This window comes from Mugil cephalus, chromosome 5 (assembly GCF_022458985.1).
Source record: "Mugil cephalus isolate CIBA_MC_2020 chromosome 5, CIBA_Mcephalus_1.1, whole genome shotgun sequence".
NCBI lineage: Eukaryota > Metazoa > Chordata > Actinopteri > Mugiliformes > Mugilidae > Mugil > Mugil cephalus.
Genome location: NC_061774.1, coordinates 20,375,643 through 20,392,584, shown reverse-complemented (window position 1 = coordinate 20,392,584; position 16,942 = coordinate 20,375,643). Strand labels below are relative to the sequence as shown.

At 40.8% G+C, this 16,942-nt stretch overlaps 3 protein-coding genes across 4 annotated transcripts; 2 read left to right on the top strand and 1 right to left on the bottom strand.

The window, feature by feature from the left end:
• Positions 1–1,308: 1,308 nt before the first annotated feature.
• Positions 1,309–8,744, top strand: ctsf (cathepsin F). 2 transcript variants are annotated; one of them, XM_047585534.1, is made up of 14 exons: positions 1,309–1,719; positions 2,362–2,472; positions 2,789–2,885; positions 3,444–3,499; positions 3,692–3,764; positions 5,809–5,922; positions 6,075–6,223; positions 6,324–6,420; positions 6,502–6,582; positions 6,804–6,923; positions 7,169–7,233; positions 7,547–7,637; positions 7,809–7,867; positions 8,114–8,744. In XM_047585534.1, exons 1-14 carry the CDS (start codon positions 1,471–1,473, stop codon positions 8,186–8,188), a joined length of 1,437 nt encoding a protein of 478 aa, XP_047441490.1. In that variant the 5' UTR covers positions 1,309–1,470; the 3' UTR covers positions 8,189–8,744. The 2 variants fall into 2 exon arrangements, with proteins under 2 accessions (XP_047441490.1, XP_047441491.1); XM_047585535.1 differs by having other exon boundaries at positions 1,310–1,719; positions 2,789–2,870.
• Positions 8,745–9,361: 617 nt separating this feature from the next.
• On the top strand, positions 9,362–12,376 carry eif1ad (eukaryotic translation initiation factor 1A domain containing). Its single transcript, XM_047585994.1, has 5 exons — positions 9,362–9,509; positions 10,006–10,124; positions 10,246–10,354; positions 11,585–11,693; positions 11,792–12,376. The coding sequence occupies exons 2-5, from the start codon at positions 10,038–10,040 to the stop codon at positions 12,027–12,029; spliced, it is 543 nt and encodes a 180-aa protein (XP_047441950.1). The 5' UTR covers positions 9,362–9,509; positions 10,006–10,037; the 3' UTR covers positions 12,030–12,376.
• A 426-nt stretch (positions 12,377–12,802) lies between these two features.
• On the bottom strand, positions 12,803–15,544 carry LOC125008663 (N-acetyllactosaminide beta-1,3-N-acetylglucosaminyltransferase 2-like). Its single transcript, XM_047585992.1, has 2 exons — positions 15,343–15,544; positions 12,803–14,792 (listed from the first exon to the last, which is right to left on the bottom strand). The coding sequence occupies exon 2, from the start codon at positions 14,786–14,788 to the stop codon at positions 13,427–13,429; it is 1,362 nt and encodes a 453-aa protein (XP_047441948.1). The 5' UTR covers positions 14,789–14,792; positions 15,343–15,544; the 3' UTR covers positions 12,803–13,426.
• Between the last annotated feature and the right edge of the window lie 1,398 nt (positions 15,545–16,942).

Sequence of the window (16,942 nt, the reverse complement as noted above, 5' to 3'; positions counted from 1 at the left end):
GTTTAGTCCAGTGTGTCCTATCCTGAGACAAGTGACGACTGCCTCTTCTTTACAGTTTCAGCCTTCTTCCTATGCCAACCTGTTTTTAAATATTATAAAGGTGGCTTCCACTGTCATTTATATCCCAGTATTCTTGCCATGTTTTTATTTATTTATTTTTAATTATTGCTTTCCCCTCCTCCTTACTTAATGGTTACTGAGACACAGGACTAGACAGTAGACAGCAATCTGCTCAAATTTCTAACAATGTGATGGTCCTTTATTTTTGTGTCTTAAACAAGAATGTGATTATTAAAATAAGATGGGATCTATGTAAAATGCTGTTAATTGCTTGTAAAATAAAAATGTGCACAATGGGAAAGGCGACTTTCACTCTCAGATCTAGAGGAGCGACCTTTTCCAGGAAATGGGAGAAATGGATTGCTTTTATCAAAACAACATAGAATGCTACACATTAATAATTAAAGATATCGGTCATTTTATACAACGATATTATCAACAGAGGAGTTTTATTGTTTGTTTTATTTTTCTTCCTTGACAGGTTGTTGTCAACTTGTTTTACTAAATGATAAGTCAAAAAATGTAAACATTTTCCTAATTTACTTGTTTTTCTTTGCACTAAAACAAATGGGGAAAAAAATCTGTTGTTGTCATTACTTATAACAATAACACTTCTGACTACAATCCTACAATATAAAAGTGTTACATATAACATTCGTAGGTAGGTACAACATAAAATGCACAAATTATATTGTATTGTATACAACAACTCTCATCTTAACCAGTTTTATATGAAATATGTAGCTGTGTTACAAAACAGCTGTATCAACATCTCCAAATGATTTTCTTTTGCAACAAGCGGTTAAAATGTACAGTAGTTTGTCTCCCTCTAGTGTCTAAACTTTGTTATATCGAGTCATAGTGGAGTGGCTGTGATGCACAATCGGTAAAGCATATTTTAGAGTTATCAGCTCACAAAAACTACCATGTATTAAATGAAAATTGTTCAAGATCCCCATATGCAGTTTTGCTAATTAATGAAACCTCATAGATATATAGATTGATTGATAGATAGATAATATAGATCAGTTGTCTGAGTCTACACTGTCTATTGTATGTTATCACGCTTAGAATTAGGATATCAGTTTTCTCTTCTTAGATTATGTAATTAAATATGTTTATTTACAATGACATGATCAGTCAATTACAGCTATTACAGGTCTGACATGTTATTGTTGAATATTTATAGTGAGCAACGTTACGTGTGTTTTTTTAGGACACACCCCTCATCCTCCGTGACTCCTCCCACAGCAGATTTTGTTTGGCAACAAGAGAGCACCCGTTGTGTAACGCTGCGGTTTAGTTAATATCGATTATTCCTCTACCAAAACAAACACTTGTCTCCTTTTTAAACTGAGAGCAAACCGGACACTGGTCCCTTTTCTCCTCGGTACCGCACAGGGGGACAACATGGTGCTCGGAAACCGCAGTTGTCCGCTAATCCCTTGGCTGGCCCTGGCCGCAGTGCTGGGATCGGTACTCGGGCTCGGTGAGGATCTCGACCGGCCTCTGTTCGGTCCCCCCGGGTCCCCCATCCAGCTGAAGGAGTCCGACCCGGGCCTCAGGAAGGCACTGCTGTTTGCAGAGGAGCGCTACAACCGGGGCTCCAACGCCATGCACCTCCGCAGAGTCAGCCGGTTCATCTCTGCCTCCAAACAGGTCAGTTTATGTTTATTTTTTTAAATAATAATCACCATTTTCTCCATGTATTAAATATGTTGTTGTACTGCACCACTATATCTGTCCTAAATTAGTTATGTGACATATTTTTTCATCGTTTTAGTGGTTGCAAATGCTCAGTTCTTTGTAAACAACATTGTGACTGGAGGCATTAAAAAACTCATCATGTTGGCACGAGTAAACACAGGCCGGAAAAAGGACTGACCTACTTTCAATAAAATACCATGAAGAGCACAAGTGTTCATGTCCATACAAAAAAAAAAAAGTTAAAACCACTGCAGTTTTATGTCCTTCTTTTCACGCAAGTAAAATTATGTTAGAGATTTTCTTTATTTTTAGGGGGAAAACTTCACAAGATTACACGCATTATACGGGTTTGTTATTTATCAGTGCATCCCACTGGTCTATTACTGCACCACTAGACTGAAGCAGCAACCAACAACCACGATAAAACAAAGCCACAAAAAAAAAAAAAATCTGATGAGGCACACACACATATTGTTTTTACCACCTGTATACAGTGAATGCTGTTTGAATAGATGCTTTATTACGGGCGAAACGTCTTCTTCTTTATTTGTAAATTAAAAGTGGTCCTTGTTTGTGTGTGTTTCTATTTTCCAGCTGGTTAAAGGAATCCGTTACACTTTGACAGTGGAACTGAGTAACACTCAGTGTAAGAAATCCAACATGCTCAGGACATGTGACTTCTACCCCGAGCAACACAAACTCAAGGTAGGACGGGACGGGCGTTACAGACGGAAAAGGATTAAGCCATAGAGAGAGAGAGAGAGAGAAAAAAAAGCAGGCTATGGTTTCAAAACCGCAAATTTCACTAAGATTGGAATCTAAGTGTCCAACCAAGCATTTCCTTTTGTTCAGCTGAGATCAGTCATCTGATCTTGTGACTTGAATTTGACTCAAAGTGACCCGAATCACATTCTTGCCTCTTGGCCACAGGCGTGTATTTGCAGCATATGACATCTATGTCTATTCTCCCTGTCTTCTGTTATATTTTCTATTTTTTATTTTTTATTTTTTGATATTTCAGACCGAGGTGTGTGTGTTTGAAGTGTGGGACGTTCCCTGGCAGGGCACCTCAACTCTGCTCAAACAGAAATGCCAGCCTAAAGGTCAGTCAGCAAAATGTGAGCAGATAAACACATAGATCATTCAACATTTAAGATTCATTAAGCTCACAGTGGGCTGTCCTACCTCAAGAGTAATCCTTGTTGATCTGCAGGTTATAACAGCAACGGCATTCAGAAATACACCAGCCCTGTTTATTCCAATGCATGTAAAGATAAATAAAAAACAAAGAAGAAATGTTGATTAGTTTACCAATCTTACCAAGAAGCTCAAATCAGTCAGCTAGTGCATGGGCTTGTTTGAATGATTTTTGTCCTTAATATTATGTAAGGCTAATGTTGGCTAATGGAACTGATAAGTTGTGAGGTAAGAGGTTAAAACGTGACGCCCAGATTGTAAAATTCTTTCTTCCTGTAAACAAATAAACGACCAGTTGTTCAAAAGAGAGAATCACGTGTTAAAGCTCTATTACATTTATAAAATAAGATAAGATAGTACTTTATTGATCCCCATTGGGGAAATTCAAGTTATTTATGAGTTGTCGGTTAATTTTTTTTTTGTTTAATCTACCGCTAAATAATAAACATAGCTTCTACCATGTATGCTTTTCTTTTCAGCTGAGTCTGAAGAGACCAACAAAGTGGAGGATTCATCCACCAGTCATCCTCTGGAGGTAAATGTAATGTTGTATTCAGATCAATATCAAGATAAGTCCCGTCTTGGTATCTGCGTATCGGAGTATCTTATAGACTCCAGCGGTGAATTTGTTGTGTAAACTGCTGTCATCAGTTTGAACTTGGGATGGGAGGATAAGGTTTGTGTTGATTCTGTGTGTTTGTTTTCTTTTTTTTTTTTTATCTGTTAGGAGTCTGTGGAGCTGCTGGGCCAGTTCAAAGAGTTCATGGTTAAATACAACAAGGTGTACAGCAGCCAGGAGGGTGAGTGACAGACACATATATACGTATACATACCATGGACGTACATAACAATGGGTGCTTTGTGTGTCACGTTCCTGTCGACACGCACTGAATACTTTACATTGTTGTTCAGCCTCTATGAAAACAAACAAACTCTGGGTGGCAATTTATGGATATACACCAATGAGGCATAACATAGATAGTAAAGTAGTATAGTATATAATATATAATAATAATATATAATTATACCAGTATAATAACAGTATATAATAATAATAACAGTATATAGTACTAGTAATGGCAGCAGCAATCAGTATGTAATAATAATAATAATATACACATAGAAATGTGTCATATGTACGTACATAACTACAATATATAATATATAAACATGTATTACTGCATATATATATGTGTGTATACACACAAGATAGGATATAATATGATATATTGTATAGGTATAATATATGCATATAAGTACTAGACTATACAAGATATACTTGAAGTGTAAAGGTGACAGATTTAGTGACCACGTTCATAATATTGTGTAGCAGATAAAAACCAAGCACAAAAACATAATTTCATCTGGTGAGTTGGACTTTTTAATTCCATAATGTTACATGTGCTAAAATAAAGCTGGAAGCTGATGCCACAATGACATCATATCAATAAATCAAGTTGTTAGCCTGAATAAAATTATCCTGATTTTGAGCTGTGTTTGAGCTTAGCAGGGACACATGGCAAAAATATACTCTTCTTTGTGTGGTTATCTCCTGGAAGATGCATTTACACCATAACGCTCTTCTCACGATTTGGGCTCCAATCTCAATCGTGTCTTCAATTGAAAGGGCATGCCATTCATTAGCCGTTCGGAGTAAAAGTTACCATGGTAACTTACCTCGATAAGAATGAATCCAGCTTTGTGAAACCAGAAACCCAGGGTTAAACTCTGAAGTTACCTCGCTAAGTCTGCAATCCTGCTTCGTGATACAGGCCTCAGGTCAACACCTTGCACTGTTATTCAAGTTGTTCCTAAACTGTTTTTGGCTGCTGTCATCAGGGAGTGTCGTTGCTATGGGGTGGGGGTGCCTGGTCTAACCCTAACCCTGGTCTGGTCTAGGTAACATCCGCACGAATGCCAGGTTTCAAAGCAGAACATTGTATTGTCACAAGATGGTCAATGTTATTCACTTCTCCTGTCAGTGGTCATAATGTTGTGCCTATTCTGTGTATGTCTTTTGCTCTAAGTGGTTATGAGCCTGTAAATAAACATTACCAAAAGTAAAACAGTAGAGAATGCAAGATAAACAACATTATATGGCCACATCGTCTACGTAAGGACTACTCAGAAATTCAAAATAAAAAAATTAAATAGGTTAACGGGTACTATTTGCCTGTCAGCCACTAAAGCCAAATGAACTTTCCCCCCAGAAACTACGATCCTTTCGAGGTCCTCAGTGTTTTTCCACTGCAGCAACCACAATATCATTTAAAGGCTGCTCTCCTACTGCTGCTCATCTCTTATCCAGTCATTAACAACAGTACCATGGCTGGATCTCCTCTGTGCTTACTGTTGCTACCGAGTTACATTAGTGTCTGTCCATTTGTTATTATTAGGCATTACTGTTGCTGCTTAGTCTTCTACATCTGCATCTTCTCCATTAGGAATGGAGCAGGTTCTCGTATTGTCATGCAACTCTTTAGACGACAGTGGAAATGATCTGAAGGAACCTTTTAGTAATGTGAACAAAAGTTCCTGGGACTAAAAATACTACAACAAAAGATGAGCGCAGTAGCTTGAGAAGCAGCTTTTACTTTAAGTCTCAGGTTCAGAGCATTTTAGACATCAGAAAAAAAAACATTCAAATAGGACGTCACAGCAAATGAAAGGTTACCTTTTTGTTTACATTTAAATCGTCCCAGATCCTAGACACTGATCATCTGCAGACACAATACTTTTGTGTCTCTTAAAATGTTTTAAATTAATATACTGTACGGTAGTCTTTGGTTGTCAAGTGCCGGACTAATGTTTAAATGAACATTAATTTGAATTCTGATTCTGCAGAGACCGACCGCCGCTTGCTCATCTTCCATGAGAACCTGAAGACCGCTGAGAAGCTCCAGTCTTTGGATCAAGGTTCAGCTGAGTACGGAGTCACCAAGTTCAGTGACCTAACGGGTATGTGCCTGTCTGCGCGTGTGTTTGTATTTCTACAGTTTCCGTGGAGGAAACACAGCTTCTGCTTTTCTGTGTGTTGCTTCAGCCATGTTCTAAATAATCCTTCTGAATAAATGCCGCGATTTGACCGCTCTCCTCCTGCGTTTCTCCAGAGGAGGAGTTTCGCTCTACTTACCTCAACCCGATGCTCAGTCAGTGGACTCTCCACCGACAAATGAAACCAGCCCCTCCTGCCAAAGGCCCTGCCCCTGACAGCTGGGACTGGCGGGACCGTGGAGCTGTCAGCTCTGTTAAGAACCAGGTGCCTACAAACAAAGTTAATTAATTAGGCGGTCGTTTCTAAGAAGCACGTTGATAATGAAACAGTTCTACCTCCTGCTGATCGTGGACGTGTCTCACAGGGTATGTGTGGATCGTGCTGGGCGTTTTCTGTCACGGGAAACATCGAAGGCCAGTGGTTCCTGAGAAATGGAACATTGCTGTCGCTTTCAGAACAAGGTAACACGCGAAGCTGATGCAGATGTTCAGTAACTTTCTCCTGTGTGCAGTTGAAGTCATGTTTCCATCTGTCCTCCATAGAGCTGGTTGACTGTGACAGACTGGACGAGGCGTGCAGAGGCGGCCTCCCTTCAAATGCTTATGAAGCTATTGAGAAGCTGGGTAAGAAACAAACAAACAAAAAAAAAACCCTGCAAATATTTTTCATAAAGATCACACATATGTCTGAAGAAGCTATACGGATGAGTGTCCAAATAGTCACTTGTTTCAACTGTGTTTTGGATATTTCAGAGGAATTTGCATACGTCTTGTATTTATAATAATTAAATGGGATTTGTGCACAATAAAAAGATTTTAACATTTGCCCCTCATGTTTGGCTAAGGTGGCCTGGAGACGGAAACGGACTACTCCTACACGGGGCACAAGCAGACGTGCGACTTCACCGCCAGAAAGGTCGCCGCCTACATCAACAGCTCGGTGGAGCTGTCCAAAGATGAGAAGGGTGAGGGGGCAGAGCTAATGGAGAGGCGAGGCGAGAGGGTTCAGATAAATATGTAAACAGATTTTTAATTTGAAAGTTGCTAGGTAGTCGCTAGGTAGAGTACTACGTGAACATGTCATTTTCAATGTCAAAGGCAAATGGTTTGTGAAGACTGACGGCTGCTGTTTTTTGATGAAATTCTAACCAGAAAAGCGAGACAGCGTGAAACAATGAGCTGTTTAAATGGGCTTTGATTTTCTCCACAGAGATTGCAGCCTGGCTGGCTGAGAATGGACCAGTCTCTGTTGCTCTGAATGCTTTTGCGATGCAGGTAAGCAGTCCTGTCACAGCAGCGCTACTATAAATCTTAAAAAAGAATCATAAAACTCACTGTAAGAATTTTCCTCTTAAAACTGTACCTGTGTCTGTATATTATTTCTATTCTTCGCTGTTGACATTTTTACTGCTGTATTCTGTGCTCGAGGTTTAACCAACATTTAAAACATTTAAGAGGAAAGTGTTGTAACGTTACACTGACGTTAGTTTGACACACATCTGTCGCCTCTATGTGTAAGATGAAGATGCCTCTAAATTCCATTATAACTGTATTTGATTAATTTCATTGGTCATGTGGGTTCCTGCAGTTCTACAGGAAGGGTGTTTCACATCCTCTGAAGATCTTCTGCAACCCCTGGATGATCGACCACGCTGTGCTGATGGTGGGATATGGAGAACGTGAGTATATATATCTGCCCCGTTTTTTAATCCTAATTTTATTTATCCAGTTCTTACTGGGAAAGCAGAGGAGGCCCACACACATGCCTGTCCTCCTTATTCACATAAATAATGATAATTTTGTAAATCGAGAGGAGGGACATCACTGTAATAAAGGTTTTGTGTTTTCAGGTAAAGGTATCCCATTCTGGGCTATCAAAAACAGCTGGGGGGAGGACTATGGCGAACAGGTAGGAAAACACTTGTTTTTCTTAAAATATATAAAGCGAACTCCACATCCTGACATTTAAACCAAAGATATCACAGCATTCTAATATATAATATTGTGAAGATTAAAAATTGTAATGTTTTGTGGTGGTTGGAAGATATATACAACTCAGGGGTAATGTGGAAAAAGTAAAATAAAAGAAAAATACCCAGAATTAAAGTTAAAAAAAAATATGTTTTTCTTTAAACAATCTGTTTCTTTCACACAGGGTTACTACTACCTACACAGGGGGTCCAACGCATGTGGGATCAACAGGATGTGCTCGTCTGCTGTAGTCAACTAAACCACCAAAACCATCCAGTGGCCGCCATCCGACCCAGCAGCTACACTACTCATAGTCACACTGTGACACACTCACTGGATGTCCTAACGACGTTTAATTTCCGTTAAAACCAAATTAGTGTTTTATCTTCATGCCTCAAACATCATGTAACTACAAAATCATACCAGCTGGAATAAGGCTCGCTTTGATGTGATGACGATTTTTCTTTATTTAATTTTAAACTTGATTTGATGTGCACATTTCATTCCGTTAGCCGGGCAGTTCATCGTGATTGCTGTGTTTTAGGTGGTATTGTTTTAACTCATCTTTCCACTCAGTAACTGAGCCAGTGCTTGAAGACCAACTTACTCGCTGTAGACTAATATTTTGTCAGTATACTTGGCTATTTGTTTACAAGTGTCTGCTAATGTTATGTACTTGAAAGGTTTCTATTTTGGAAAGATGGCACGTGGACTTTACAGTGGAATCTGCACATACTAGTTGCTGCAATGCAACTGTAATGACTGTAAGACTGTGAGATATGAATGAAGGTTGAATAAAACAGACTTTGAACCCATCATTGCTGTCATTGTGTGAGAGGCGGGGTACACCTTGTACAGGTCGCCAGTCTGTCGCAGGGCAAACACAGAAAGACAGACAACCATTCACACGCACACCTATGGTCAATTTAGGATCATCAAATACCCTAACAAGTATGTTTTTGGAGAGAACCCATGCAGAAGAATGTGTTTTTATATTCTTTTCCTCATGTGCACTGGAACTATGAATAAGCTAACATACAAACATTAAATTTAAGGTGTACACGTGAAATGTAGAGTGAAAAAAAAAACACATTAAACGATTAAAAAGTCACTAAACCAGCATGGCTAGTGTGATCTTGAACGTCACTCAGATTAGGGGAAAACAAAAACTCCATTTCCCACAATGCACAGGCAGGGCCACGGAAGAACTACGGATGTTAGAGACATTTAGAAACAAACTACACATAGCGTCTACCGTCAAAAATCACTAATATCATTCGAGGACACTTATATGGCACATTTCCTTCGAGTGCACCTTTCATTATCTGACCTGTTATATATCGCATAGCCATAAAACAAATAATATTAAACAAACAGCGACTGTTATTTTGAAAACGAAAGGCCCTTTGACCCCGGAAGTGTAAGTTCTCAACAGTGTTTTCAGAAAACACCAGCGCATGTGGTTTGGCTCTTAGCTGTTGATTTTAACCTGTCTTTTTCCACACAGACTTCCAGCCGCTGTTAAAAACGTATTCCGCTTCAAGAGGACGCATATTTAACAGTTTCTTCTTTGTTTCAAGGTATTAACGTAACCGTGACGCCGTGAATGAGTACGAGGATACGCTTTGAGATAGCTAATGTTAGCATGTCCAGCTAAATTATTAGTTTGTGTTAGTTGTAAGAAGCAGCTGATTGTTAATATAATTTAAGCAAAGCGGTAATGCTACATTTCACTAAGGAAAAGATTTAAGATTTTTTTTATCTGTCAATTTCTGTATATGTACACATATAGAAAAATCGAAGAAAATGTTTATCTCATACACGCGTCATATATAATTAAAATTTAAATGAACAAAATGCAAAGGAAGGAAGAAAAGCAAGATAAAAGATACAAAATAGACATTTGATAAAATATAGTAAATAAAAATAAATCAACCTACATGCAACAGTGCAACTTTTGATTCTTACTGAGAGCTTTAGCTCTTAAATGTATAGTTAAGTGACCACAACTTGCCTTCTTGTTCACCTGAGCTTTGTCCACCCACACTGTCTGGTCTTTCTTTCTTTCTTTCTCAGCTGGCGAACGAACCTGTAGTTCACCATTTATAATGTCACAGGCCACCAAACGCAAACACGTTGTCAAGGAGGTTCTTGGAGACTTCGTCACGCCCACAGAGAACCAGCAGATTGTGAAGGTAACCTTCGTCAGACCTGCACCAAATCTGACCGTCTCACATGTAAAAATAAAACATTAGCTAATACCCACGTCTTCACCCTAAAATCTCATCTCCATCCTCTACCTGTGCGCTTTCACAGGTTATCAGTAGCCGTGGTAACAACCTCCATGAAGCAGTCACAGCTGGAGGTGAGACCTTCCTGGTGAGCATGCCCACCAAGTTCCGCAAGAACATCTGGATCAAGAGAGGTAAATGGTGAAGATTAAGTAAATATTCCTGTGGCACGAGGACTGAAACGTGATATTTTATAGTTGTCATATATACATGCGGCCTCTGATTGTGGCTTTTTTGTTGTTGTTGTTGTTTTTACTCATAAGCCACTTTTATCTATTACCTCTCATATATAGGGATATTTTACATCCTTAATGTCACCCTCACAAGTGATATCTATGACCTATGTAAGACTTATCATGTAATGCTTAATGTGACTTATTACGTGGATAGCTTTTCTAAGAAATATTTTAAACTGGACAATAAAGCTGAAAAGTTACTCAACACTTGTTGTTGTTAAACTTTCAATCAAAAGCTATAATTTATCTTGAATGGCGGTTACTCAAATAAGATTAAACCGGAAGATTGGAGATAAATTTGTAGCTTTCTTGATGGGAATTGAGCAAAATATAGAGCTAACTTACATAAATTCACATTACTGGTAATAAAGCTATGTTTTGTAACGTAATATTAGAGCAGTTTCCTGATTGTATAACTAGCTGGTGAAAGAAAAGCTCATCTATCATGTCGTGGATTTCTGAATAGTCAACACTTCCTTTCCTTTCTTCTTTTTTTTTTGGTCGTGGTTTGACTGGCAGAGCCAACAATGTGACTGCAAAGTGTGTGGGACTTTTCAAACCTGAATATCCACTTGTAGCTTGGAAAACATGTGATTTTTATTGTTTTTGGGAGGGCTTGGGGTTTTGGGGGAGGGCTGCATATTCCTCCTCTTCTTATTGTTCAGTCTTTGCTGAGGTCAACGAGTTTCGTTTAGAGTTTCGAACCAGAGCAGCGAGAGATTGCTGCCGAAAATCACATGACCTGAAAGCCTTTTAACCGTGCTGTTAAATATCTGAATAGTGAGCGTTGTAAAGTCACCTCAGTACGTGCAAATACACGTTGCTCTTTCCAAAACAAGTGCTGTAGAAACACTGTGAAAAGAAGAAACATTTTCATATTAACAACTTTCAAGACATTTTTCCATAGTTTCAATATATTGCATGACATTACTCCAATAACAGATTACAGCTCAATTATAAATTGTTGCTTCCCAAAAGTGCTTATTATTACGGCATTTCAGTGATAACTAGTAATAATTCAGCAATTCAGCAATACTGGTTGATACTGGCTGAAGTGAAGCCTCTTTCTCCTGTACAGTTAAAATGACCTTCTCTGTTTTCTGTCGTCTGTTTCTCGTGGTTCCCAAGGCGATTATGTCATCGTGGATCCTATTGAGGAAGGAGAGAAGGTGAAGGCAGAGATCAGCTTTATTCTTTACAAAGATCACGTTCAGTACCTGCAAAAACAGCGGCTCTGGTGGGTGGAAACACAAACACACATATAAATGTCCTAGTGTGCATCGTTTTCTGTAGCTGAGCATATAGCGTGTGTTTATTCTACATACCTCCTTCCAGGCCAGAGGGGTTTATGGAGGAGCAGTCGGCACAGGACAAGACGCACAAACAGCCGGAAGAGGATACGGAGGAGAAAGATGAGGGGGAGGAAGGTAGCGACTCCGAAGATGACGAGAGCGACCTATTTGTAAACACCAACCGCTGCAACTACGAGTACAGCGAGAGTGAGGAGGACAGCGAGGACGAGGACGAGGAAAAAGAGGAAAGGACAGAAAATGGTTCACAGCCGCAGCGCTGAGGACGCGGACAACGCGAGAGCATGATTTGTGAAAATCAGGTGACGGCGCGCTCTGCCGTGCTGCTGTCGTCGCTGACTGATGATTTCAGATGACGGTCCTCATGCTACAGATCCCTCCGCCGTCCTGGTGTGACGGACCAGAGGGAGGCGTTAAACGACTGGGCTCGTTCAGTGGGCTTGATCATTCCTGCTTAGTAGAATTTATCCTTCGTCATCTAATCCACATGGGATACCTTTGATTTGTCCTTTCAGTTTCCTGTTGACAAATGATCACGAACCCATGTTTAAATACAGAGACCTCCAATGGAGCCACTTTGAAATAAATAAATAAATCTTGGAAAACTAAAGAAAAATAAGTTATTACTGTGATATGAAATACACTCTTGTTGTGTTTGATATTAGTTGCTACATTAGCGAGATTGTTGTGAGGCTGGTGCGGGTTTAGTGAGACTCTAAAATATTTTGCTGTCTTCTTTTAGTGAAGTTACAGTAGTGACCAAATAACCTCAAAGTTGAGATTTCTGTGGGGATTAACCTCGGCATTGCGTCACTTTCAACAGAGCGTCTTTCGTTTTTATTTCACATTTAAGTAACAGTTCCTCGTGTAAACTTCCGTGCAGACAAAAATGCAAGAATGCTTCCGAAAACAACACATTTTCAACATGTGCTATGAACGAATACCCGAAACATTAGCTCATCCCAAAACAAGATGTTCCCACCGCCAGAGGAACCAGTACAACAAGAACGACGCCTCCGAAGGCATGAGGGGAAACTTCCATCGGGCAAATTCCAACATCTTTATTCTGACTTTTAGACTGTTTGAGAGTCTCGTCAATCTCTGAGGTAATTCAAACTGTTATAAATATATTTTGGCTTAAATTATACATAATAATGGAAAAAAAAACGTATATGAAACACTCAGCATAATAAGGAAGATGGTCTTAATACTTCGGTAAATGTGTACAACAAAAAAATGTTTCTCTTCCTTGTGCTCATTTATTAAACTTCCCCCTTTCATAAAAGGCAACAACGAACTCCTCCACTTAAATATGATTCAGCATTGACGTGATTTGAAGGAAGACTGTTTTCTACATTAGCTGTACCAGTAGTAGCTCGACTGGATGGAGAGAAACCATCAGGCTTTAGTTCACAGAAGACTATTTCAACATTCACACTTATTTACAATAACTTATTTACAGTAAATCACATTTAAAACCGAAAGGCTGTTCGGCAATATGAAAATAAACGGTGTTACAGTGGTTTTATGTCGAAATGAACAGACATCCGGGTTTAGTCCTTTCACAAGCGACGGCGGCTGTTGCAACGCCGACACCATTTCTCCACATTGGTCGGTGGAATTAAATATACGCACAGAACAGCGTCCTCTTACTGCGCAGTTAGTGTTTATTCTTGCCTTCAACTCTCAGGGGAACGTCCCGACATTGCGCCTCTGTCTTTTCCAAGTCGGACCACAGTTCCATCACCTGGTTGGGGCTTCGTTTGTGGACCATCAGTATCGTGTGATAAGAACACTGCTGGTCCTCCTCCTTCCCCGGAAAGTCAAACGTGAGGAAGGCGGGGTGGTGGATGGGAAAGGCGTTGAGTCGAACCATGCACATCCCCACGTAAACGTCGTCGATGGGGAACAGGTGAACTCTCTTGGACATGTGGTGCAGGCGTTTGGTCAGCAGGCCCGAGTACACCACCCCTCCCCCGCCCGCGTACGTGGGATATAACCCCTTGTAGAAGGTGTGCGGGATGAAGTACTTGGACTTGTTGACTCGGTTGGGCAAGGCTGCTCCTATGACCTCCCCAACCATGAAGTCCTCCATGGTGACGTTGGGCTCCCTCAGCTGCCCGTGGAGGTAGGTCACCATTTTCGCGGTGTTGACAAAAACATCGTCGTCCCCCTTGAAGACGAAGCGAGTCTGACCGCAGGAGCGCGAGAACCAGCTCCAGAAGAGCACGTCTTTCAAGGTGAGGTTGAAGAACGTGTCCTCGAAGTCCCACTGGAGGATATCTCCATAAAGTTGACTCTCCGTCTTCACTAGAGCCGACATGTCCACACCCAGCTCCTGAAATTTTTCCCTGCCCAGCAGGAAAACTCTGCGGACGTAGCCTCCGACCTGCGCTCCGCCGCTGGTCTTCTGACCTGCCACCCATCCCACCTTGCCCCACGTCTGTCGAATCGCCTGCCGGTTCTTGATGTTCATCTCTGTTGACTTGATAGCCAAGAGAAGGAGAGGCACCTCTTCTTCACCCTTTGCCCGAGCTCCACATGCATCTGGCTGGAGGAGAACCGGATAATCCCTCCTTTGCATGTGGCTCACAAACTCCTGAATCCGCTTCGGTAGCTTGTCAACGTTCTCCCTCGGGCTGACCTCGTATGTGGAGAAACTTTGCTTCAGAATTGAGTCGCCAAACCTTTTTAATCCTCTCTCGGCTACGCGGGGGCGCAGGATGGGGTTGAAACGGTGGTCAATGGACAACTGGAGCCGGTTCCAAATGCCGTCGTCGCCGTCGTGTCTCTTCCAGAATGTTTCCGGGAACGGGCCGAACGTCCCGTTACGCAACACTCCCGCGGCCACAAAGTGAGAGGTGATGCGTTGTTTCGGTTTGAAGACCGGCTGCGCCTCCGAGTTCTCTTGCATGTTCAGACAGACGGAGACGGCGGCGAAGAGGAACAGGGTGACCAGGAGGAGGCATTGCGTGCACACACAGATTAACACGCTGCGCCAGCGACAGCGACACCGCGCCATTCAACTGTAAACGCGACAAACAGATAGTGGGTTAGTTTGGGCAAATCTTAATTGAGTGTCAAAATAACGAAATGCATCCAGTCGGCCTATTTCTGTGCAAATTCGAATAAAATCAGGAAGGATAAAAGAGAGGAACCCAGTTACTACATACTGAAAAGCAGACATTTCCCAATAATGAATCTACAACTCTACAATGGCCAGGGAACGTGCTTATAAAGATTTGGATATAACTAAAAACTCCAGAACAGCTGAACGTCATAGTTAACCTTTTTGTCAACTTCCATTCCTAGGGTCAAGAGTTGACTTTCAAGTTTATTTAAAAGACAATAAGACAAGACAACAAGACAAGACAAGACAAGACAAGACAAGACAAGACAACAAGAGAGTTTCTGAAAGCCAGTCAACTTACACAAATTTAAAAAATAAATAAATAAAAAAAAGATAGTAAATTCTCTATTACATTCCTGATTATTTGTTACAGATTTTAACAGTGAATTTACAACCTGAGATCATCCCTATACAGCTATAGCATAGTTATATAAAAGTCATCTCACCTGCTTTAAAGCAAAAGGCTCCTTCAGCGAATATTCAACTAGTTCATGCTAATAATCCAGCGAGAAAGCAGAAAGAAGACAAGAATCCTTCAGCGTGTGATCCAGTGAGTCAGTGCAGGGACAGTGTCTGTAGGCTGAAGCCCTCCGGCCGCTCGAATGATGCGTCTGCTGCAGTTGCTTCAGATTTAAGAGGAACGGCACACAGCGGACTCATCAGACAGGTGTGTGTGTGTCTGTGTGCAGTAGGGATACACCCACTTATAGAAAGTCGGCAAACAGAAGGGCATACGTCACCTTCACTGTTATATATCCTATACTGTGTCTGCTGTAGAGCAGATGAGCAGACTTTGTGTTCTTCTGCAATGTCGTATTTAATCTAAGTGTACTTTATGCCAAACAAAATAACCAGATTTGGAAATGGAAACTGCTTCTCAGTGACATCAATCGTTTCCTCTTCCTGATATCGATACCTGATATCTACAATACAGCTGAAGGAAACTCAAATAGAACCTGTGTGACAGCTGCTTAACATTTCTTTGGGTCACATCACTGCTTTTCCTGCTCATCTGGGGTTGATTCCATCGACACAAATTAAGATGATGACTAGACAAGGCCTCATCACTCCGAAGCCACACACGCTCGTCAGGTTCAACAGGTATTGTAAAGAGGGACTCGTGTTTGAAATGCGCTAGTGTCTCCTGACACGCGGGTGTCGGTGCAACGGAGAAACCCTGTGTAAAGCAGTAGGGACCAATGATGAACTAGCTGTGAAAATCTAAAGTTTCTCAAATATCACAAAGTGGAAAATTTAAAGCAGAAATTTGAGCCACATTTCACTGTCAAACTATCTCACACACTAAGAAGTCTTTTCTCTGGTTGTGTCGTTTGTTTTAAATAGCAACAGGTATGGCAAGTATGCAAATGTCTGCATCGTGATGTTACAGTCTGAAACTAAATTCTAAGGATTTCACCTCAGGCACTTTGCATGAAAGTCGGTGTATTGTTCTACACGCAGTCTGTGAATCTGGGGTTTGGTGCATCTGAACGCTACACTTCATTGTTTTTTTTTTTGTGTTTGTTTTTTCAGGGCTCAGGTTGTCATTATTACCAACAGAATTTAAACAAACCGTATCAAGCGCAGCATTAGTTCTGGCAGGTCACGTCGTCAAGCCTAAACGAACGGTGAGCAGCTACATCACTCGGATGAGCTCCTCACACCCTCCTCTTGCACAACAGCTTCCAGCGCACCTTATTTAAACACATTTTACAGACTCTGCCTCCTTCTCTGCTTCTTCTGCTCGCCTTTCAGTAACCCACCTCCTCCCCATCTCCTCCGTTACGCTAGTCTATCCATTATGATTCTATATGTTTGCTCTATGCAGATGTACGTATGTATCTACGATGGTTGTACGTTTGTCTAGTTTCTCCTGCTGTTCTTCTCCTGCCTCAACCCGGTCTGACTCCATATGAGCCGGGTTCTTCTCAAGAAAGAACCATTTCCAATGACTGTGCAATAAGTTTTTTTTTTCCTTTTCCCCAAACAAGTGCAATATTATACAGTCCTGTTTGCATTCTAATTTGTATATAGTTTGTTTGTTGT